General features: G+C 44.0%; 1 protein-coding gene across 3 annotated transcripts in view; it reads left to right on the top strand.

Moving 5' to 3' along the window:
* Positions 1–25,109, top strand: part of ccdc88c (coiled-coil domain containing 88C) — a 290,680-nt gene that overhangs the window by 133,435 nt on the left and 132,136 nt on the right. For all 3 annotated transcript variants that reach the window (XM_067992076.1, XM_067992075.1, XM_067992074.1), the window contains exons 5-6: positions 5,509–5,567; positions 13,226–13,309. In XM_067992076.1, coding sequence (XP_067848177.1) covers positions 5,509–5,567; positions 13,226–13,309 — 143 coding nt within the window. The remainder of the gene's footprint in view (positions 1–5,508; positions 5,568–13,225; positions 13,310–25,109) is intronic.

Below are 25,109 nucleotides of genomic sequence, written 5' to 3'. Positions count from 1 at the left end.
CAAGACTGCTTTCACACCCCATTGCTCTCCTTATTTTATCTTGCACTGCCTCTTCCTGCACGGGCCTTAACGATGTGAGGGAGATCAGACTGGTGAAGAGTTTCTTCTAATGATCTCAGTTAGTAAAATATACCAATGACTTGGTCAGTAAATACATTATCAAGTGTGGAATTAAACTAAACAGGCCAGAAAGGTCCCAGAATCAATGCCTGGTCATGCTGGGTTATCTGATCTCAATTGGTATGCTATGATTGGCCTCTCTATCCCAAGCCTAGGGACGAGAAAACCAACTCTGGGTGATGTTAAACAGTGACGACTCCTGCAAAGTGTGTAGATGTGGAGGTTTGACTGTGGTTATCTCTTCCCCCATGGTTCAAAACCAGTTGATGCTTTGCACACGATGAGTGCCTACTTTGGGTGAGATACCACAGATTAGTCGAGCTGGTGGAATTGCTCATCCAGCCAGAGTTGGTGCCTTCCGGAGAGTGGGGAGTGCAGGTACTTCAGTAATATCTAAAACACTTGTAGAACGAGAGTGGGTCCATGAGATGCAGGAAAAAGAATGCTACGATCTAAATCAAATGGAATTGAGTACGTACAGGCTTGGCAGCACCAATTTCACCTCTTGATATGCAAGATATATTTTGGATGCTGTGGCAATATTTCCTGAGTTGGTGAGAGGTACCCAAAGCCGTGGTGAGATTGTGTATAATTTTATACCAAATCTATAAGTTTGAAAAGCAACAATTCTAAAACGAGAAAATGCTAGAAGTAGACAGCAGGTTGGTCGACATCTGTAAAGAGGAAAGACAGGTTAACGTTTCTAGTGTTTGGTCCTCGGATGTGAAAAATGAAAGATAATCAATCTCTTGAGTGGTGTGATCGAGAGGAGAAAGGGTGAAGTAAACAGGTACTCCAAACAGCGAGAGGAAGTTGAAGAAAGAAAGACTTGCATTTACACAGCGCCTTTCACAACCTCAGGATGTCCAAAAGTACTTTACAGCCAATGAAGTACTTTTAAAGTGTAGTCACTGATGTGATGCAGGAATAAAGAGTAGAATCAGCTGCAAACTGATGAATTTTATTTCCTATTTACAACATTTGCAGTTTCTTTTCAAATCCTGAATTTAGCCATTTTCAAAAACCGATATGAACAACTTTTCACAGAACATGTAACTTTTTACACCGATTTCATTTCCATATTAGAAAATACTATATGAAAATTGAACAATGTTCTTTTCTTAAATTGAGAAATCTGCGTGAAGCTCCAGGACACACTAGAGGAAAGTTTTTTTTTTAAAAAAATAAGAGGTTAAAGTAAGAGGTAGTTATTGGATGACACCCAAGGTTGGGGATTGTAAAAGTTGTAATTGTATAGAATTAATGTTCTCGGATAAGGCTGTAAATTGGTCTTCTTTCTCTCCCCTCCATACACTGCATGGCAGGTTGCCAAACAAGTGGCAGACACCTCCCCATACAACACAGCTGGTGTTGAGAATGGAGTGGATCACAGGATAGAAACTGCTTCCCTCCTCTCTATGGCGCAGCATTACCCTTCAGTTTTAGAAATTCCCAGATTTGCCATCATCTGGAGTTGTTCTCCTTAGAGCAGAGAAGGTTAAGGGGAGATTTGATACAGGTGTTCAGAATTATGAGGGGTTTTGATAGAGTAGATGGGGAGAAACTGTTTCCAGTGGGAGGAGGGTATGATTCTATGGTTCAGTGCACAAATACTGTGGCAGACCCGAAGGGGTTACTCCTGCCACGATTCTACATAAGAACATAAGAAATAGGAGCAGGATTAGGCCATACGGCCCCTCGAGCCTGCTCTGCCATTCAACAAGATCATGGCTGATCTTCGACCTCAACTCCACTTTCCCGCCCGATCCCCATATCCCTTGATTCCCCTAGAGTCCAAAAATCTATCGATCTCAGCCTTGAATATACTCAATGACTGAACATCCTCAGTCCTCTGGGGTAGAGAATTCCAAAGATTCACAACCCTCTGAGTGAAGAAATTCCTCCTCATCTCAGCCTTAAATGGCCGAATCCTTATCCTGAGACTATGCCCCCTAGTTCTAGACTGTCCAGCCAGAGGAAACAGCCTCTCAGCATCTACCCTGTCAAGCCCTCTCAGAATCTTATATGTTTCAATGAGATCACCTCTCATTCTTCTAAACTCCAGAGAGTATAGGCCCAGTCTACTCAATCTCTCATCATAGGAAAACCCTTTGATCCCAGGAATTAATCTAGTGAACCTTTGTTGTACCGTCTCTAAGGCAAGTATATCCTTCCTTAGATAAGGAGACCAAAACTGTACACAGTACTCCATGTGTGGCCTCACTAAGGCTCTATACAACTGTAGCAAGACTTCCTTACTCATGTACTCCAACCCTCTTGCAATAAAGGCCAACATGCCATTTGCTGTGGTGATTGAGAATTGGCTGATGGGATAAAGACATAAGAAAATATGGGACAAGAAAAGCCCTTTTACCTTTCAAGACCACTCCCTACATGGCCTACAACCTACCCCATCATTTACAATGCCCCACCCATTTAATCATCTTCCACAGCCTATTAGCAATGCACCCTATAATGGAGTCAATCCCTTCTATTTAATCTCCTTCCACAGTGCAATTACAGTCTACCCTATGATGGACTCAACCTGGCCTGCTCTACCATGGATCATCCAATTAACCTTGTCGGGGAAAGTTCTGCATAAATAATTTTTGGGCATCAGAGTTAATGAAGCAGTGTATTTATCCCACGCGTCAGCCGTGGCTCAGTGGTAGCACCATCGCCTCTAAATTAGCAGGATGTGGGTTCAAGTCCCACGCCAGCGACCTAAGCACATAATCCAGGCTGATGCTTCAGTGCAGTACTGAGGGAGTGCTGCACTGTCTGAGGTACTGTCTTTCGAATGAGACGTTAAACCGTAGGCCCTATCTGCCTCCTCGGGTGGGTGTAAAAGATCCCACGTGCTATTTAGAAGAGGAACAGGGAAGTTCTCCCTGGTGTCCTGGCCAATATTTATCCCTCAACCAACATCAGTGAAATAGTTTGTCTTTTTGCTATTTCTGGGATCTTGCTGTGCACAAATTGGCTGCTGTGTTTCCTACATTACAACAGCGACTACACTTCAAAAAGTACTTCATTGAATGTAAAGCGTTTTGGAGACGTCCTGAGGTCATGAAAGGCACTATATAAATGCAAGTTGTTTCTTTCTAACATCTCTTATTATTCAGTTGTCAACTTGACTCAGTTGATAGCACTTTTGCTTTTGGTTCAGTTTTGAATTCAAGTTATAAGGAGTTTAAGGTCATAATCTGAAGGATGACTATATTGCAAGAGGTGCTGCCTTTTGGATGACACATTAAAACCAGGGCCCTCTGTCTGTTCTGGTGGTTCAAGTGGATGTTAAAAATCCCATGGCACTAATTCAAAGAATAGCTTTGTTCTGACCAGCATTCTTACCACCAAAAACAAACCAACTGGTCATTCATCTTGTTGCTTGTGGGAGCTTGCTATGCCAAAATGGCCGTCAAGCTTGCTTGCATTATCAATAGTCACTGAGCATTTCAACATATGTGAAGCCCTTTGGGATGTTTCTGGGAGACAATAGATGGTTTATAAATGAGCCTTCCAACTAACCCTGGCCTTCTAACTCTTCCCCCCCCCCCCCCGCCCCCCCACTCCATCACCGCAGATAGTTCTCCCTTCATCCCTGCCCCCAACTCAGCCTCGCCAGCACCAAACCATCCAGAGAGTATTCATTATCTCCAAGTTTATACAAGCTCAGTATGAATCTTGTTAAATTATGGCTTCCAATGGAAATACCATCCACCACAAGAATGTAAGCTGCTATATTGGGAGGTGGGGGGAAGGGAGAGAAGAATTGTGGCCACACTTCATATATAGGCTTGTAATGGTGAATTAGTTAATAAAATAGACAATGGGACTGAACTATGATGCAGGGAAAGTGGTTTCAGTAATTTGTCCCCTGAAGGGTGTGGGAATTCAGTTGTGATCCATACTGCAGCTTGCTGGAGTTCATTATAGTTCATCCAAAGACTCTTTCCTGCTAACTGAAATAAATAACGTGTAATATCGCCCAACTAAATTCATCCTTGGCATCAGTGACTGGCACAGAACCTGTTTCTTAAACTGTTAAGAGCTTTGATCTCCACTAAGTTTCTTTAACGATTAAAGTATTGTTGCAGCTTAATTGAAAGTATGTTTCTTTGCATCCTGCCAATGTTTCCATAATCCATTTTAAAGGGTAACCAGAGGATACCAATTGAAGGTAATTGGCAAAAGAGTCAGAGGGGAGATGAGGAGAAATTTTTTTTACTCAGCGAGTTATGATGATCTGGAATGCGTGGTCTGAAAGGGCAGTGGAAGTAGATTCAATAATAACTTTCAAAAGGGAATTGGATATATAGTTGAAAAAGAAAAAATTTCAGAGCTATGGGGAGGGAGCAGGGGACTGGGACTAATTGGATAGCTTTTTCAAAGAGCTGGCACAGGCATAATGGGCAGAATGACCTCCTTCTGTGCTGTATCATTCCATGATTCTAATCACCATTCTTTGGGGTTGTCTTGTTTTTTTTTGCCACCAGCTGTTTGACTTCTCCTCAGCAGTATTTTTTTCCCGCTTTGGTTGGTTTTCTCTCCTCCTCTCCATAAAAGTGCTGACTTATGCTGGGCTCCAATTCCGGAAGTGCCGACAGCCATGGGGTGCCTCACTCAAATGGACACTCTGCAGGTGTGAGCCTCAGCAATGAATGTAGGCAGGTGATCAGCCCATATCGCAGGGAGGGGCTGATGTCCGATAAAGAAAGACAGAATGATTTGCATTTACATAGCGCCTTTCACAACCTCAGGACATCCCAAAGCGCTTTACAGCCAATAAAGTACTTTTGAAGTGTAGCCACTGTTGTAATGTAGGAAATGTAGCGAACTTGGGAACAGCAAGATCCCACATACAGCAATGAAATAAATGACCAGATAATCTGTTTTAGGTGTCGGTTGAGAGTTAAATATTGGCCAGAGCACCGGAGACAACTCCCCTGCTCGACATAGTGCCTTGGGATCTTTTACATCCACCTGAGAGGGTAGATGGGGCCTCGGCTTAACGTCTCACCCGAAAGACTCCCTCAGTGCTGCATTGGGAGTGTTGGCCTGGATTACATGCTCAAGTCTCTGGAGTGGGACTTGAACCCAGAGTCTTCTGAATCAGGGGCAAAAGTGTTACGGCCACTGAGTCACGGCTGATATCCGATGAGCCCAATCCTTTTCCTTGCCTGATATCCACGCACTTATTTTCCAGCAGAGGTCACTGGGCAGCAATCAGGATTGGAATTTGTTTCTATCCAGTTGGTTACTTTTCCAAAGCTGAAGACTAACCTTAAATTTGCAATTTCCTTATGGGAAGTGTCTCTTACTAAAGCTTTTCTTTCCCCCCCCCCCCCACCCCCCCCCCCACCTTCCCAACCTTGTTTCCTTCAGGAAAGAGCATGGATGAAATGAAGAAGGTGCTGTTACTCATGCTGGGATGTGCTGTGCAGGTAAATAGTAATTAATGCATCGCTCTATTAAACCTGCAAGAATGTGACAAAATGGAGTCCTCTCTCCCTTAATGCATTTCTTAGCTTAAAAAAGCAGGTTCTTTCAAGAAAGGTACCACCCTCAAAATGGTGTCTGCCAGCTGGGAAATTTAGTTTCTATTCTTTGGCTTTGGTGTGTAGTATACAAGAAAGAAGCTGGTCAAGGGAATGCTGTTTGATTGTTTTTTTTTTCATCTGTTAGTGATCACCAAGATATTAGGGTCTGGAGAAGCTTAACGAGTGCCTAATTGTGGCAAACGGTTTTACACAAGTCAAGTGTACCTCCGTGCGATATGAATGTGTGCAAATTCTGATTGTAACCAAGCAGCCCCCACATTTGTGCAGCTGCTTTTTAGGTCAGTGCCACAAAGCTGCACTGAATCATAGAATCCTAGAATCTTACAGCATGGGAGGAGGCCATTCGGCCTATCGTCCCTGTGCCGGCTCTTTGAAAGGGGCTATCCAATTAGTCCCATTCCACGGCTCTTTCCCCTTAACCCTGCAAAAGGACTGCATTTCTTTTTTTTTAAACTCGATTGTTCTTGACTTCAGTTTTACATGATATGCAATCCAGTGTTTGGGCTTAACCGCTCGGTTACGGTGAGTATTCGGTGCTGCTGCATTTTCGGCTTGCAAGCATTTGCTGTTGGGTATCTTCTTGCCACCAGCTAGGGTCCTTTTGGCATTTCTCCCCCTTCAAGGCATAGAAAGTCATGTATCTGGGAGAGCTTATCTCTTGTGGCCAAGTTGCAATTGCTGACTACCACTGCGGAAACCATTGCAGGTAATCAGGGGTGCCCTTGGTCCTGTATGGTACTATCTCAATAATCATAGAATAGAATCATAGAAAGTTACGGCACAGAAGGAAGCCATTCAGCCCATCGTGTCCATGCCGGCCGAAAAAGAGCTATCCAGCTATCCCACTTTCCAGCACTTGGTCCATAGCCCTGTAGGTTACGGCGCTTCAAGTGCACATCCACGTACTTTTCAAATGAGTTGAGGGTTTCTGCCTCTACCACCCTTTCAGGCAGTGAGTTCCAGACCCCCACCACCCCCTCTGGGTGAAAATATTTCTCCTCAGCTCCCCTCTAATCCTTCTACCAATTATTTTATATCTATGACCCCTGTTCACTAACCCCTCTGCTAAGGGAAAAGGTCCTCCCTATCCACTCTATTTAGTCACAGCATAATTTTATACACCTCAATTAAATCTCCCCTCAGCCTCCTCTGTTCCAAAGAAAACAACCCCAGCCTATTCAATCTTTTCTCATAGCTAAAATTCTCCAGCCCTGGCAGCATCCTTGTATACCTCCTCTGTACCCTCTCTGGTGCAGTCACAATTGGCTAATAAAGGAAAGCATCCCATATGCCTTTTTAACCTATATATCTACCTGTCCTGCTACCTTCATGGATCCTGTGGACATGCACTCTAAGGTCCCTTTGTTCCTCTACACCTCTCAGTATCCTCCCATTTATTGTGTACTCCCTTGCCTTGTTTTCCCTCCCCAAATGCATTACCTCATACTTCTCTGGATTGAATTCCATTTGCCACTTTTCTGCCCACCTGACCAGTCCATTGATATCTTCCTGCAGTCTACAGCTTTTCTCCTCACTATCAATCACATGGCCAATTTTTGTATCTTCTGCAAGCTTCTTGATCAAGCCACCACATTCAAGTCCAAATCATTAATATATACCACAAAAAGCAAGGGACCTAGTATTGAGCCCTGTGGAACCCCACTGGAAACAGCCTTCCAGTCACAAAAACACCCGTCAACCATTACCCTTTGCTTCCTGCCATTGAGCCAATTTTGGATCCAACTTGCCTTTCTCCCTTGGATCCCATGGGCTTTTACTTTTCTGACCAGTCTGCCATGTGGGATCTTGTCAAAAGCCTTGCTAAAATCCATGTACACTACATCAAACGTGTTGCCCTCATCGACCCTCCTTTTTACCTGCTCAAAAAATGTAATCAAGTTAGTCAGATACGACTTTCCCTTAACAAATTCATGCTGACTGTCCTTGATTGATCCGTGCCTTTCTAAGTGACTTTGTGCTGATCCTCCGAATCGATTCCAATAATTTGCCCACCACCGAGTTTAGGCTGACTGGCCTGTAATTACTCAGTCTATCTCTTTCTCCCTTTTTAAACAATGGTACAACGTTAGCAGTCCTCCAATCCTCCGGCATCACGCCTGTAGCCAGGGAGGATTGGAAAATGATGGTCAGAGCCTCCACTATTTCCTCCATTGCTTCTCTCAGCAGCCTGGGATCCGGGCCTGGCAATTTATCTACTTTATCTACTTTGCTAAACCCTTTGATATTTCCTCTCTCACTATGTTTATCCCATCCAATATTTCACACTCCTTCTCCTCCTTAACTACAATCTCTTCATTGTCTCCCTCTTTTGTGAAGACAGACGCAAAGTATTCGTTAAGAACCATACCCACATCTTCCACCTCCACTCATAGGTTACCTTTTTGGTCTCTAATAGGCCCTACTCTTTCCTTAGTTATCCTCTTGCTCTCTTTGTATTTATAAAACATTTTTGGATTTTTCCTTAATTTTACTTGCCAGTATTTTTTCATGCCCTCTCTTTGCTTTCCTAATTTCCTTTTCAATTTCACCCCTGCACTTTCTATACTCCTCTCGGCTTTCTGCAGTACTGAGTAATAATGCGGTCCCTGCTGGAAATATATAAGGGTAGACTATCTAGTCAGAGGGTCCAGACCTATATGGGCCAAGAAATTGGACAGGATCTCTTCTGCTGGGAGGGGGGAGTTTGTTCCATGATCCTTGGGCCTCCCTGGATGGGATCATGCTGTGTGATGGGCTCGCCCTGTGGAGTGGGCAAAAAGTGATGTTCATATGCAAAGCAGCTCTTAAAAGGAAAGATCTAGCGTCTGCTTGGCTCAGTTGATTAGTTGGAGTCCAAAGATTGTGGGTTCCAGCCCCACTCCAGGGCATCAGCCCATAATCTTTGGTACTGTACTGAGGGAGTGCTGTACTGTAGCGATGCAGTCTGATGAGACAAGAATCTACGGACCTGTTCAGGTGGATCCGCTGGTGCTGTCCAAGAAGAACAAGGAATTCTCTGGTGTCTTGGCCAACATTTATTTATTAATGACTTAGATGACGGGATAAAGAGCCACATATTCAAGTTTGCCGATGACACAAAGATAGGCAGCATTGTAAGCAGTGTAGATGGAAGCATAAAATTACAGAGAGATATTACTAGATTAAGTTAATGGGCAAAACTGTGGCAAATGGATTTCAATATAGGCAAGTGTGAGGTCATCTACTTTAGACCTAAAAAGGAGAGATCAGAGTATTTTCTAAATGGTGAAAAGCTCGAAACAGTGAAGGTCCAAAGAGACTTAGGGGTCCATGTACATAGATCATTAAAATGTCATGGACAGGTACAGAAAATAATCAAAAAGACTAATGGAATGCTGGCCTTTATATCTAGAGGACTAGTATACAAGGAGGTAGAAGTTATGCTACAGCTATACAAAGCCCTGGTTAGACCATACCTGGAATACTGTGTTCAGTTCTGGGCACCTCACCTTAGGAAGGATGTGGCCTTGAAGGGAGTGCAGCGTAGATTTGCTAGAATGATACCTGGACTCCAAGGGTTAAATTACAAGGAGAGATTACACAAACTAGGGTTGTATTCCCTGGAATTTAGAAGATTAAGGGGTGATTTAATTGAAGTTTTCAAGATATTAAGGGGAACTGATAGGGTAAATGGAGAGAAACTATTTCCGCTGGTTGGGGAGTCTAGGTCTAGGGGACAGAGCCTAAAAATTAGAGCCAGGACTTTCAGGACTGAGGTTAGGAAACACTTCTACACGCAAGGGGTGGTAGAAGTTTGGAACTCTCTTCCGCAAACCGCAGTTGATGCTAGCTCATTTGTTAATTTTAAATCTGAGATTGATGGATTTTTGTTAACCAAAGGTATTAAGGGATATGGGGCTAAGTTAGGTCACAGATCAGCCATAATCTCACTGAATGGCAGAACAGGCTCGAGGGGCTAAATGGCCTACTCTTGTTCCTATGTTCCTCCCTCAACAAACTGATATTTTCTGACTTGCAGTATTGGGCCCCTTTTGACTTTAGGGAGTTGATTGTCTCTGCCTTGACTGCTTTTGTTGGGCGTCTGGTCCATGCCATCTTCTCTGGGAAGGGAGGTGATGGGAAATCCCTTCTTGCTTCTCTTCTTATTTGGAGCTTGTAAACTTGCTCCTCTAGACCTGTGCTCACAGTCCAAGTCAAACAGCCTGCTTACACATGCAGCATTTGTGTGCTTCTCAGCATTTTGAAGCGCGCATTCAATTTTAAAAGTAGCTGAGTCAGACTTCAATCAGGATCCCTGCTGGAAAGGCCCTGGTCAATTTTCCTGAATTTGCATAACTGATGGGTCTCTAACGGCCTGTTTTTTCTTTTTGTTAGCTGCTTTTACGATGGCCTTACAGGGGATGTTTGTGTAGCCGGTCTCCGACCCTCCAGGTCTCTCTCATCCGACAACAACCCCGATACAAACTTCCCAGGTTTGCTAAGACCAGCAACACAGTAGAAACATCGGAACAGGAATAGGCCATTCAGCCCCTCGAGCCTGTTCTGCCATTCAATTAGATCATGGTTAATCTGTATCCTAACTCCATCTACTTGCCTTGGTTCTGTAACCCTTAATACCCTTGCCTAACAAAAATGTATCAATCTCCGTTTCGACATTTTCAATTGATCCCCTGCCTCGACAGCTTTTTAGGAGAGTGTTCCAGATTTCCACAATCCTTTGTGTGAAGAAATGCTTTCTAACATCACCCCTGAACGGACTAGCTCTTATTTTAAGGTTATGCCCCCTTGTTTTGGACTTCTCTCTCTACCCTATCAAATCCTTTAATCATCTTAAACACCTCAATTAGACCACTCATTAATCTCCTATACTCAAGGGAATACAAGCCTAGGCTATGTAACCTGTCCTCATAATTTAACCCTTTTAGCCCTGGTATCATTCTGGTGAATCTGTGCTGCACTCTCTCCGAGGCCAATATACCCTTCCTAAGGATGCACAAGACCCATGCGTTGGGAACTGACTGCATAAGCACCCCACGTAAGACCAGCTTTGGTGCAGCACCAGTAGGAACTCCTTCTCTTGCTAGGAATGTGAATTATTTAAAATATTACAGACAAAGGCTGCAGTCCTGTGCCTCTACACCAAGAATTAATTCACACGCAGTCAAATGCTTACAGATTTATTATGGGTTAAATAAAACCTGAATATACTAACAGCCAATCATCAAGGTAAGAGAGAGTAGGGATAATGGGTAGGTACTCACATTGGCAAGATGTGACTAGTGGAGTCCCACAGGGATCAGTCTTGGGGCCTCAATTATTCACAATATTTATTAACGACTTAGATGAAGGCATAGACAGTCTCATATCTAAGTTTGCCGATGACACAAAGATTGGTGGCATTGTAAGCAGTGTAGATGAAAACATAAAATTACAAAGTGATATTGATAGATTAGGTGAATGGGCAAAACTGTGGCAAATGGAATTCAATGTAGACAAATGTGAGGTCATCCACTTTGGATCAAGAAAGGATAGAACAGGGTACTTTCTAAATGGTAAAAAGTTAAAAACAGTGGATGTCCAAAGGGACTTAGGGGTTCTGGTACATAGATCATTGAAGTGTCATGAACAGGTGCAGAAAATAATTAAGAAGGCAAATGGAATGCTGGCCTTTATATCTAGAGGACTGGAGTACAAGGGGGCAGAAGTTATGCTGCAGCTATACAAAACCCTGGTTAGACCACACCTGGAGTACTGTGAGCAGTTCTGGGCACCGCACCTTCGGAAGGACATATTGGCCTTGGAGGGAGTGCAGCGTAGGTTTACTAGAATGATACCCGGACTTCAAGGGTTAAGTTACGAGGAGAGATTACACAAATTGGGGTTGTATTCTCTGTAGTTTCGAAGATTAAGGGGTGATCTGATCAAAGTTTATAAGATATTAAGGGGAACGGATAAGGTGGATAGAGAGAAACTATTTCCGCTGGTTGGGGATTTTAGGAGTAGGGGGCACAGTCTAAAAATTAGAGCCAGACCTTTCAGGAGCGAGATTAGAAAACATTTCTACACACAAAGGGTTGTAGAAGTTTGGAACTCTCTTCCGCAAACGGCAATTGATACTAGCTCAATTGCTAATTTTAAATCTGAGCTAGATAGCTTTTTGGCAACCAAAGATATTAAGGGATATGGACCAAAGGCAGGTATATGGAGTTAGATCACAGATCAGCCATGATCTTATCAAATGGCGGAGCAGGCACGAGGGGCTGAATGGCCTACTCCTGTTCCTATGTTCCTAACATCGGTCGAGGAAGATACACACATTACATCCAGTTCAACCCTCCACGTGCTTCCCTTCTCTATCTTCCAACTCCCAGTACAATTGTCTTGCTTTTAAGCTTGGCTAAAAGGCCATTGCATCACCTCCTCCATGACCCTCCTCCCACTCTCCATCTCCATTCTGGCGTCTTATGGTCTTGAGTTGTACAGAAAACCATCGGTGTTTTAAGGTCAGTGTGACATCAAAAGGAGCCAAGCTACCAAAACAATGAGATTGAGTCTTCGGTTTAGAGCAATAAAGCGATCTAAATGTAAATGAATGCAAGCCTGGCCTAGAAGCAGGCTGCATACAACCCATGGTGCAGGTGGACTGTCAGTCTTTCAATTTTAGGGTTTTTAAATGACAGAAACAATTTTAAGAAAACAAAGGTAAGTAATTTTGTGTGAACTGGTTTCCCTTACTATTTTTTTCAATTCTAATCTCTAACACTATCCATAAAAGTGTGTAACTGATGCATTGCTGCATCTGGTGTGTGGTGCTGTTTATAGTGTGGACTACATGTATACAGTACTTGTAAAATGACACATCAGCGTTAAATGGTACCCAAGGAAGGACGTCGGAGGAGTGATTGATGGGCATTTGCATGTTTCTCTCCTCCTTTTTCGTAATCGTGGGTTTGGGGGGTGCTGCCGAAGAAGCATCGGCGAGTTTTTGGGTCCTGTAGATAGTACACACTGCAACCACGGTGCCCCAGTGCTGGGGGGGGGGAGTGGGTGTTTAGGCCGGCGAAGAAAGCGGGCTGCTTTGTCCTGGATGGTGTCGAGGTTCTTGAATGTTGCTGCAGTAACCAGAAGAATTCTTAGCCCTGCTCTGTGTTGGGGCAGCACTGTATAATATTTGTGATGGGTCAGGAATGGGAACTGATTGTTTTTCGCACTCGCTCAGTGGTGTGTGGGCCGGTTGAAGTGTTCGTTCTGCTGACCCATTGGCTGAAGTCAGCGCACGCGGCACAGACCAGAATACAATCTTAAAATGAATAGCCCAGTTCTAACATGCCTTGCCAGGGACAAAGAGCAGGAAACTACTTCATAACTTAGTATGCATGAACAATTCCAGATTGGTGAACAGAGTAACTGTGTCCCAGTTCTGTTTTGTTTTAATTAAACGTTTGATTTGAACCACATGAAGAATTTAACGAGTTGACGTGGATTTCTATTTAAGGTAAATAAAATATCTCTTTTCTCCCCGCCCCCCACCCCACCCCCAGTGTGAACGAAAGGAGGAGTTCATCGAAAGGATCAAACAGTTGGACATTGCAACTCAGACGGCCATAGTTGCTCACATACAAGAGGTGGGTCTGTGTGGAAGCTTCTCTTTCGTATCTCTAATTGGCACTGCCCACAAGCCAAACGGTAAATAGAAAATGTCCAGCTGAGGATGAATCCAAATGACTTGCTGTTGTTCAGATTTTCTTTAAAAATTCATTCTCGGGACGTGGGTGTCGCTGGTAAGGCCGGCATTTATTGCCCGCCCCTATTGCCCTGAGAAGGTGGTGGTTGGCCATCTTCTTGAACCGTTATTGTACGCGTTGCATTCCGAGAGAGTTGAAGCTCTTGTCAGTGGTGTAGTCATTGCTGTGTAAGCTCTCCCTTGAGTTGTAGCTCATAACTTTTGTTTCCTCTCTGATTTTCTGCCCCCACTTTCTCACCTTTTCATTTGTGTAGTGCTCTTAACTATTTGCACATTGCCTTTTCTGTTACTGGTTTCCACTATCCAAGGTTGTGGATTCAAATCCCACTCCAGAGGCTTGAACACATAATCCAGACTGACATTCCAGTGCAGTACTGAGGGAGCGCTGTACTGTGGGGAGCTGCCATCTTTCAGATGAGACATTAAACTGACGTCTGCCCTCTCAGGTGGATGTAAAAGATCCCACGTCATTATTTTGAAGAAGAGCAGGGGAGTTCTCCCCGGTGTCCTGGCCAATATTTATCCCTCATCCAACATCACTAAAACAAATTATCTGTTCATTTTCACATTGCTGTTTGTGGGACCTTGCTGTGCGCAAAATTGTCTGCCGCGTTTCCTACATTACAACAGTGAGTACACTTCAAAAGTACTTCCACTGGCTGTAAAGCACTTTGGGACATCGTGAGGTCATGAAAGGTGCTCTATAAATGCAAATCTTTCTTTCCCTGAAAGGAACTTTTATATGATAAAACGATTTTCTGTTGAGCAGTTTGCAGGTCATTTAAACCTGTTAACTCTCCTTGTTTGGAGTTTTCTGCTGTGTTCTCTTTTCTCTCTCTCCCAACTATACTAAAATGGTTGCTTATCTTTTAGTTTTCAGTTCTGATATACATAGTTTGCCTGTGTGTGTTCATGCCCCTGTGGTGAGAATGTGCTGAGAGGTACAGTTTATACACGAGACCCTGTATTTTATCGGTGATGCAGAGTCATCTTATCTTGGATACAACAGCAATATCAGATTGCAGAATGAAAATGCTAAAATAGATAAGTCAGCATGTGTTCCATACAAATCTGTTCTTAAAACCAGTTACCAAAAGAGAAAATTCGACTTCTCTCACCTCTGGTGGCCCATTTTTCCACCCCCCCGCTCCTCACCCATATTATTCGTATCGTCATTGCCCCTCTGATCTTTCACTACCGTTTGTCCTAAGATCCAAATACCTTGCCCATCACAATCATCCTCCTTACTGCACCTCACTACATTCAAATTAAAGGTCGTGGCATAGTCCTCTAATTAGAATTATAGGATCTTACAGCACAGAAGGAGGCCATTCAGCCCAACGTGCCTGTGAAAGAATTACATAGAATTACATGGAATGTACAGCACAGAAACAGGCCATTCAGCCCAACAGGTCCATGCCGGTGTTTATGCTCCGCACGAGCCTCCTCCCTCCCTACTTCATCTAACCCTATCAGCTTATCCTTCCTTTCTCCCTCATGTGTTTATCTAGCTTCCCTTTAAATGCATCTGTGCTATGCACCTCAACTATTCCTTGTGGTAGCAAATTCTACATTCTAACCACTCTCTGAGTAAAGAAGTTTCTCCTGAATTCCCTATCGGATTTATTAGTGATTATTTTATATTTATGACCCCTAGTTCTGGTCTCCCCCGACAAGTGGAAACATCTTCTCTACATCTACCCTATCAAACCCTTTCATAATCTTAAAGACCTCCATCGGGTCACCCCTCAGTAATTTTTCTAGAGACAAGAACCCCAGCCTGTTCAATCTTTCCTGATAGGTATAACCTCTCAGTTTTGGTATCATTCTAGTAAATCTTTCTTGCACCTTCTCCAGTGCCTCTATCCTTTCTATGATATGGAGACCAGAACTGTTCACAGTACTCCAAGTGTGGTGTAACCAAAATTCTATACAAGTTTAACATCTCTGCTTTTCAATTCTATCCCTCTAGAAATGAAACCCAGTGCTTTGTTAGCGCTTTTATGGCCTTATTAACCTGCATCACTACTTTTAGTGATTTGCGTATCTGTACCCTCAGATCCCTCTGCTCCTCACCACCATTCAGACTCTTATCCTCCAAGGAGGATGTGGCCTCCTTATTCTTCCCACCAAAATGTAAAACCTCACATTTATCTACATTGAAATTTACTTGCCAATTACACACCCATTCTGCAAATTCATTAAAGTCTTCATGTAGTTTGTTAGCAGTCCTCCTCGGTATTAACTATACCCCCAATTTGGTGTTGTCCACAAATTTTGTAATTGTACTTCCGATTCCCGAGTCCAAATCGTTTATGTAAATTATGAACAACAGTGGTCCCAGCACCGATCCTTGTGGAACACCACTTCCCACCTTTTGCCAGTCTGAGTAACTACCTTTAACCCCTGCTCTTTTTTCTGTTTTGTAGCCAGCTTGCTATGCATTCTGCTACTTGTCCCCTGACTCCACATGCTCTGACCTTAGTCATGAGTCTACTATGCGGTTATCGAAGGCCTTTTGAAAATCCAAATATATTACATCTGCTGCATTACCCTTGTCTACTCTTTCTGTTGCTTCTTCAAAGAATTCAATAAGGTTGGTCGAGCATGACTTTCCCTTTTGAAATCCATGCAGACTATTCTTTATTATATTTTCAGTTTCTAGATGTTTTTCTGTTACATCTTTGACTAAGGATTCCATTATCTTTCCTAACGCTGACGTTAAGCTAATTGGTTTATAGTTCCTTGGCTATCCAATTAGTCCCGCTCTCCCTGCTTTTTCCCCGTAGCCCTGCAAAATTTTCCTTTTCAAGTATATATCCAATTCCCTTTTGAAAGTTACTATTTGATTTGCTTCCACTGCCCTTTCACTTGACCTCATTTTTTTCCCAGTATCTCAGACTGTGAACTCTACCTCCTTTCTCTCTTCCTCCTACAACACAAGGGGTTTTTAAAACTATCAGTTCCTGATATAAAACTTTCTATTACCTTGTGACAGATGTAAAAAGCCCCACGTACTGAAGGCGAATGATGGTAGAAGTGCTCAAGTGCTCCTTGTTGTAGGAGGTTGTTTAGTTTTTGACTTGGAATCTGCATGCTTCCCAGGAGTGGCTGTAGTTCTCTCTAAATAAATGAGCGGCAGGTTGATGGCGATGGGAAGGGGTTGGGTGAAAGGACCAGAGTTCGAAGAGCCACTTTGAGTTACTCGTCCTGTGATTTGAGAATCTTGTCCAGATGAACCTCCAGGTTCAATCTCCAGTCTGTGATGGGTTAACTGGCCCTAGCAGTAGGGGGTTGCTGCAATTGACCTCCGTGCCCTTGGGCTGTGGACAATCAAATAGGCCTGCACCTGGTCTCTGTCTACTACAAGGCTTGTGTGTGTGGGCATTGAATGAGGGCAGTGATGATGTCCACTGCAGGTGAATAGCCCACCAGCATTCGCTGCTTAGGCTCACATGAACAACGGCTACTTTGGCGAGATACCGGAGGGCGTCCAGCAACCGGGGACCTGTACCCCAAAAAGGGGTGGCGCCTACGAGGGAAGATGGGAGAGGACAAGGTCTTTTGAGGAGATGAATCCCTTCCAAAGTTTTTCACCAAATAGCCCAGCCACGACTGTTTGCAAAACACTACGCCTGTTGCTGATGCACTCCCACCACCCCACCCCCCCAACCATCACCCGCCCTCCCACCACATTCCTCATTCTCAGAATAGAAAGAAAGCCTACCTCACATCGTATTGTGAAAAGAAAAGGTTCTGACTTCACATCGGCTTGAAGCAGTGTGCTTGGGAACCAGGGTAGATAAACCTCCACTTAGCACTTTGTTAATGTCTCCACTTAGCACGTTTTATTCAGGTGCATTACTTTCTCTTTCCATAGCTCTTGAAGTCTGTTTTCCAAACACTTCCTTAAAAATAATATGCAATAGGGCATATGAGGGCAAGCCTTAGATTGAATGCCTTTTGTAGTCAAATAGCCTGCTAAGCACAACTTGTATAACTCCGTATAGTGTTTTTCTTTATTTGTTCATGGGATGCGGGCATCGCTGGCAAGGCCAGCATTTATTGCCCATCCCTAATTGTCCTTGAGAAGGTGGTGGTGAGCCGCGTTCTTGAACCACTGCAGTCCGTGTGGTGAAGGTTCTCCCACAGTGCTGTTAAGAAGGGAGTTCCAGGATTTTGACCCAGCGACGATGAAGGAACGGCGATATATTTCCAAGTCGGGATGGAGTGTGACTTGAAGGGGAACGTGCAGGTGATGTTATTCCCATGTGCCTGCTGCCCTTGTCCTTCTAGGTGGTAGAGGTCGCGGGTTTGGGAGGTGCTGTCGAAGAAGCCTTGCCGAGTTGCTGCAGTGCATCCTGTAGATGGTACACACTGCAGCCACTGTGTGCCAGTGGTGGAGGGAGTGAATGTTTAGGGTGGTGGATGGGGTGCCAATCAAACGGGTTGCTTTGTCCTGGATGGTGTCGAGCTTCTTGAGTGTTGTTGGAGCTGCACTCATCCAGGCAAGTGGAGAGTATTCCATCACACTCCTGACTTGTGCCTTGTAGATGGTAGATGGTAGAAAGTCACTCGCTGCAGAATACCCAGACTCTGACCTGCTCTTGTAGCCACAGTATTTGTGGTTGGTCCAGTTAAGTTTCTGGTCAATGGTGACCCCCAGGATGTTGATGGTGGGGGATTCAGCGATGATTGATAATGCCGTTGAATGTCATGGGGAGGTGGTTAGACTCTCTCTTGTTGGAGATGGTCATTGCCTGGCACTTGTCTGGCGTGAATGTTATTTGCCACTTATCAGCCCAAGACTGGATGTTGTCCAGGTCTTGCTGCATGCGGGCACGGACTGCTTCATTATCTATGTGCGCATGCGTCTCTGTATCTGTTTTCCATTCACTTGTTAGTGTTCTGACCTGTTTTGTGAACTATGATAAGTATAATCTTCGTAGTTTGCTAAGTTTGGCATACAGTCTCATTAACTTGGTGGTAATCAGACTGACTGCATGCTTGATTGCCTGATTTTTGCTCGGAGCTTGTCTCAGCTGTTCCCTGATCAATAGATATTACGGATAAAGTGGCTGTGATGATGTATCAGCCACGGCCCTTCTTGCAATAGCTGCTGATGCACTTGATGGAAGATAATTCACATCGGATTTAAATTAACATCCTGCACATTAACGGTGCATCATAGAATCATGCAGCATAGGAGGAGGCCATTCGGCCCATCGTACCTGTGCTGGCTCTTTGAAAGAGCTATCCATTTAGTCCCGCTCCCCTGCTCTTTCCCCATAGCTCTGCAAATTTTTCTCCTTCAAGTATTTATCCAATTCCCTTTTGAAAGTTACTATTGAATCTGCTACCTCCGCCCTTTCAGGCAGTGCATTCCAGATCGTAACAACTCGCTGCGTAAAAAGAATTTCTCCTCATCTCCCCTCTGGTTCTTTTGTCAAGATCTGCTCAAAAACAATTTATTCACATGATTTATTAGTTATCATACAAGCAGATTACTTACTTAATCTTGAAACTCATTGCCCAAACCATGGCAAAGTCTAACATTCATGGCTTAGAAAAGGAGAGCCTGCAGTAGTGTGGTGTGGTCATCAAACAGCACCTCTTTTCACAATCCTCTTTTAACTTTATGTCCACTGCACCAACTGTTTTTGCTCAGAAATATGTGGCCCACAGCGTCTGTGAAATTATTTCTTTAAAGTGGGAGAGGGGTCATTGAAAGAGAACAAATAATTGGGGTTTAATTTTGATTATCAGAATCTTTCATGACCTCAGGATGTCAAAGCGCTTTACAGCCAATGGGATAACGTTGAAGTGTGGTCACTGTTGTAATGTAGGGAAATGCGGCAGGCAATTTGCACACAGCAAGATCCCACAAACAGCAATGAGGTAAATGACCAATTAAACTGTTGTAGTGATGTTGGTTGAGGGATAAATATTGGCCAGAATACTCCCCTGCTCTTCTTCGAATGGTGCCATGGGATCTTTTACATTCACCTGAGAGGGCAAACGGGACCTCAGGTCGCATCTGAAAGACGGCATCTCCGACAGTGCAGCACTCCCTCAGTACTGGAGCGGCAGCCTAGATTATGTGCTCAAGTGGATTATGGGACTAACTGAATAGCCCTTTCAAAGAGGCGGCGCAGGCACGATGGGCCGAATGGCCTCCTGTGCTGTATCATACTATGAAACTACTATAAGTCTCTGGAGTGGGACTTGAACCCACAACCTTCTGATTCGGAGGCTGGATTGCTACCACTGAGCCGCGGCGGACACAGTAGGTACAAGCCTGGGCTTAAGCCAGTGCTTTCACTCTTTGAAAGAACTATTCAATTAGTTCCATTCCCCTGCTCTTTCCCCATAGCTCTGTAAATTTTAAGTATTTATCCAGTTCCCTTTTGAAAGTTACTACTGAATCTGCTTCCACCGTCCTTTCAGGCAGTGCAGTCCAGATCATCATAACTCGATGTGTAAAAAAAAATTCTCATCTCCCCTCTGGTTCTTTTGCCAATTACCATAAATCTGTGTCCTCTGGTTACTGACCCTTCCATCAGTGGAAACAGTTTCTCTATATTTACTCCATCAATACCCTTTGAAGATTATAGAAAATTGTAGCAATGTAACTACAAAGAGATTCATTACAACTTTTTTTTAAAAAGTGATCACAGACACTGTGTGTAGTTTCACACCTTGGTGGGATCTGGATTTACAGCCAGTTTCTCTCCGCTCCCACACCTCTTCAGTTGCTGGTCTTGGCCGTGGAGGAAGCACCAAGCAGAGGTCTGACCTTTCACGAAGGGAGGGAGCATTGCCACCGGGCTCGAAGTGCAGGATACACCAAGGTTGAAGAGATGATGAGACAAGCTAGGAAGTGGTCAGGTGATGACCGTAGTTATTTCAGCTTGGCTCAGTTGATGACCCTCTCACCTCTGGGTCAGAAGGTCGTGGATATCGAACCCCATTCCAAGAACTGAGCATGTAATCCAGACTAATGCTTCAGTGGGTTACATGAGGGAGTGCTGCACTGCCTGAGGTGCCGTCCTGCAGACTAGACATTAACAGGAGGCCCGCCTGCCTGGTCCTCTGGTTCAGATAGATGTTGAAGATCACGTGGCACTATTTTGAAAAAAGAGCAGGGAGTTCTCCCGGTTCCCTCGTCCAGCACCACTTAAACAAATTAACTAGTAACTCATCTCATTGCTGTTGGTGGTAAACTTGTATTTAAAATGGTTGTACATGCCTGAGTAAACCACTTCATTTCAAAATTCAATGCATATTCTTTTGAGATGTTTCTGAGAGATGCGATAAAGTGCTCTTTAAAAGCAAGTATTTTCTATTAAAAAAAATGTTTTAAAAGCCTTTATCTTCTTGGAAGAAGACTGAGAAAGATATATTTTTGTTGGGTAAGGATATCAAGAAGTATGGAGCCATGGCGGGTAAATGGAATTGCGGTAAAGATCAGCCATGATCTAATTGAATGGCGGAGCAGGCTTGAGGGGCTGAATGGCCGACTCCTGTTTCAATGGAAGGGAAGACCGTGGAGAGCATGAAGTTGTGCAGTTTTAAGATCCAGGGGAGATTTGGTGATGGCGAAGGAGTCTTGATTTCCACAAACTGCTTACTTCGAAATATTATGTAACAAAAATTACTTTCAGTGAAAGCACCATCTGTTGATGGAACCTGGCCGGCTGAGGACTAGGCCCAGGGTTTTAACGTGCTTGCACCAGCCTTGGGAGTTCAGCAGCAGTGGCAATAAGACCAGCTCCTAACTGTGCCTTTCTCTGTTGCTCTAATCCTGCCAGAGTGGAAAATTGCATGCCAGGTCAGTAATTCAGGCCCTGAGTCGCTTGACAATGGTAGCAGCTGCTTGCATATATAAAGTGCCTTTTAATGTAGTAAATGTCCCCAAGGCAAATTACAGAGGCGAGACAGCTGCCAAACAGCAGAGTTAGGGGAAACGGACTGAAAACACAAATGAAAAGAGAGTAGGACCGAGGCAAAGGTTCTGCCATGGATGGTAGAGTGAAAGAAGAGTGGGATGCACTGGAGGCCAGAGGCCGGGGGGGAGGGGGAATCAAAGGATATACACTGGGATGTAGGGTTAGAGAGGTAGGTGGAGGTGAGGCTATGGATGGATTTGTGAAGTAGGGCAGTGGTTTGAACTGATCATGCGACAGGAACAGAAGCCAGGCAGGTGGGACTTAACGTGGGGCACAATGTCAATGGCAGATTGTTTGGATGATTGTTGACTGCGTAGAGTGAAACTTGGGATGAGAGTGAGGAAGGCATTAGAAAAAGTGAGTCTGGAGGTAACAAAAGTCCTTCATAGAATCATACAACGCAGAAGGCGGCCATTCGGCCCATCATGATGATTTATCAGCCATGGCCTTGCAGTAGCTGCTGATGCACTTGGTGGGACATAATTCACATCCAATTTAAATTAACATCCTGCAAATTAATGGTGTATCATAGAATCATACAGCATAGGAGGAAGCCATTCAGCCCATCGTGCCTGTGCCAGCTCTTTGAAAGAGCTATCCAATTAATCCCACTCCCCTCCTCTTTCCCCATAGCCCTGCACATTTTTCCCCCTTGAGTATTTATCCAATTCCCTTTTGAAAGTTACCAATGAATCTGCTTCCACCGCCCTATCAGGCAGTGCATTCCAGATCATAAGAACTCACCGCGTTAAAAAAAAATTCTCATGGAATCATAGAAAGTTACAGCACAGAAGGAGGCCATTCAGCCCATCGTGTCTGAGCCGGCCGAAAAAGTGCTATCCAGCTTAATCCCACTTTCCAGCACTTGGTCCGTAGCCCTGTAGGTTACGGCACTTCAAGTGCACATCCAAGTACTTTTTAAATGAGTTGAGGGTTTCTGCCTCTACCACCCTTTCAGGCAGTGAGTTCCAGACCCCCACCACCCTCTGGGTGAAAAAAATTCTCCTCAGCTCCCCTCTAATCCTTCTACCAATTACTTTAAATCTATGCCCCCTGGTCACTGACCCCTCTGCTAAGGGAAATAGGTCCTCTCTATCCACTCAATCTAGTCCCATCATCATTTTTTATACCTCAATTAAATCTCCCCTCAGCCTCCTTTGTTACAAAAAAACACCCCAGCCTATCCAATCTTTTCTCATAGCTAAATTTCTCCAGCTCTGGCAACATCCTCGTAAATCTCCTCTGTACCCCCTCTCTATTGCAATCACATCTTTCCTGTAATATGGTGACCACAACTGTACGCAGTACTCAAGCTATGGCCTAACCAATGTTTTATACAGTTCTAGCAAAGCCTCCCTGCTCTTATATTCTATGTCTCGGCTACTAAAGGAAAGTATCCTGTATGCCTTTTTAACAGCTTTATCTACCTGTCCTGCTACCTTCAGGGATCTGTGGAGATGCACTCCAAGGTCCCTTTGTTCCTCTACACTTCTCAGTATCCTCCCATTTATTGTGTACTCCCTTACCTTCTTTGCCCTCCCCAAATGCATTACCTCACACTTCTCCGGATTCAATTCCATTTGCCACTTTTCTGCCCACCTGACCAATCCATTGATATCTTCCTGCAGTCTACAGCTTTCCTCCTCACTATTAACCAGATGGTCAATTTTTGTATCGTCTGCAAACTTCTTGATCAAGCCCCCTTCGTTCAAGTCCAAATCATGAATATATACCACAAAAAGCAAGGATCTAGTACTGAGCCCTGCGGGACCCCACTGGAAACAGCCTTCCAGTTGCAAAAAAGCCCGTCGACCATTACCCTTTGCTTCTTGCCACTGAGGCAATTTTGGATCCAACATGTCACTTTCCCTTGGATCCCGTTGGATTTAACTTTTTTGATCAGTCTGCCATGTTGGGACCTTGTCAAAAGCCTTGCTAAAATCCATGTACACTACATCAAACGCATTACCCTCATCGACCCTCCTTGTTACCGCCTCAAAAAATTCAATCAAGTTAGTCAGACACGACCTTGCCTTAACAAATCCATGCTGACTGTCCTCGATTAACCCGTGCCTTTCTAAATTGACGGTTTATCCTGTCCCTCAGAATCGATTCCAATAATTTGCCCACCACCGATGTTAGACTGACTGGCCTGTAATTACTCGGTCTATCTCTTTCTCCTTTTTTAAACAACGGTACAATGTTAGCAGTCCTCCAATTCTCCGGCATCATGCCTGTAGCCGGGGAGGATTGGAAAATGATGGTCAGAGCCTCCACTGTTTCCTCTCTTGCTTCTCTTGACAGCCTGGGATACATTTCATCCGGGTCTGGCGATTTATCTACTTTCAAAGATGCTAAACCCCTTAATACTTACACTCTCACTATGTTTATCCCATCCAATATTTCACACTCCTCCTCCTTAACTACAATCTCTGCATTGTCCCCCTCTTTTGTGAAGACAGACGCAAAGTATTCATTAAGAACCATACCCACATCTTCCACCTCCACACATATGTTACCTTTTTGGTCTCTAGTAGGCTCTACTCTTTCCTTAGTTATCCACTTGCTCTTTATGTATTTATAAAACATTTTTGGATTTTCCCTAATTTTACTTGCCACTTTTTTTTCATGTCCTCTCTTTGCCTACCTAATTTCCTTTTTAATTTCACCCCGGCACTTTCTATCCTCCTCTGGGCTTTCTGCAGTATTGAGCGCTCGGTGTCTGACATAAGCTTCCCTTTTTTGCCTTATCTTACCCTGTATGCTGCTTGTCATCCAGGAGGCTCTAGATTTGGCAGTCCCTCCCTTTTTCTTTGTGGGAACATGTTTACTCTGAACCCTTTAAATCTCCCCCTTGAATGCCTCCCACTGCTCTGACAGTGATTTGCCTTCAAGTAGCTGTTTCCAGTCCATTTTTGCTAAATCACTTCTCAGCTTAGTAAAATCGGCCTTTAGAACTTTTACTCCTGTTATTTTCCATAACTGTGCCAAATCTAACTGAATTATGATCACTACCAGCAAAATACTCTCCCACTGATGCTCCTTCCACCTGCTTAGCTTCATTCCCTAAAACTAAATCCAGAACTGCCCCCCATCTTGTTGGGCTTGCTGCGTACTGGCTAAAAAAAGTTCTCCTGAATGCAATTTAAGAATTCTGCGCCCTCTATACCTTTTGCACTGATTGTGTCCCAGTTAATCATAGAATCATAGAAATTTATGGCACAGAAGGAGGCCATTCGGCCCATCATGTCTGTGCCAGCCGAGAAAGAGCTATTCAGCCTAATATTAGGGTAGTTGAAATCCCCTACTATTACTGCCCTTTTGTTTTTGCACTTCTCAGAAATTTGCCTACATATTTGCTCTTCTATCTCCCTCTGACTGTTTGGGGGTCTACAGTAGACTCCCAGCAGTGTGACTGTTATTTAGCTCAACCCATATGGCCCCATTTGCTGATCCTTCTAACATATCATCCCTCCCCACAGCCGTAATTGTTTCTTTAACCAATGTTGCCACGCCCTCCTTTTTTATCCCCCTCTCTATCTCGTCTGAAAACCCTGTAACCAAGAACGTTGAGCTGCCTTTCCTGCCCCTGTTTAAGCCGTATTTCTGTAATAGCTAAGATATCGTACTTCCACATGTCTATCTGGGCCCTTAGCGCTCATCTGCCTTAGTCACTATCCTCCTTGCATTGAGGTATATACCGTTAAGCACTGCCAAACTCCTTTGTTGCCT

This window comes from Heptranchias perlo, chromosome 10, assembly GCF_035084215.1.
Source record: "Heptranchias perlo isolate sHepPer1 chromosome 10, sHepPer1.hap1, whole genome shotgun sequence".
NCBI classification, from domain to species: domain Eukaryota; kingdom Metazoa; phylum Chordata; class Chondrichthyes; order Hexanchiformes; family Hexanchidae; genus Heptranchias; species Heptranchias perlo.
The sequence above is the reverse complement of the archived record's forward strand: the minus strand, read 5'-3'. Positions and strand labels throughout refer to the sequence as shown.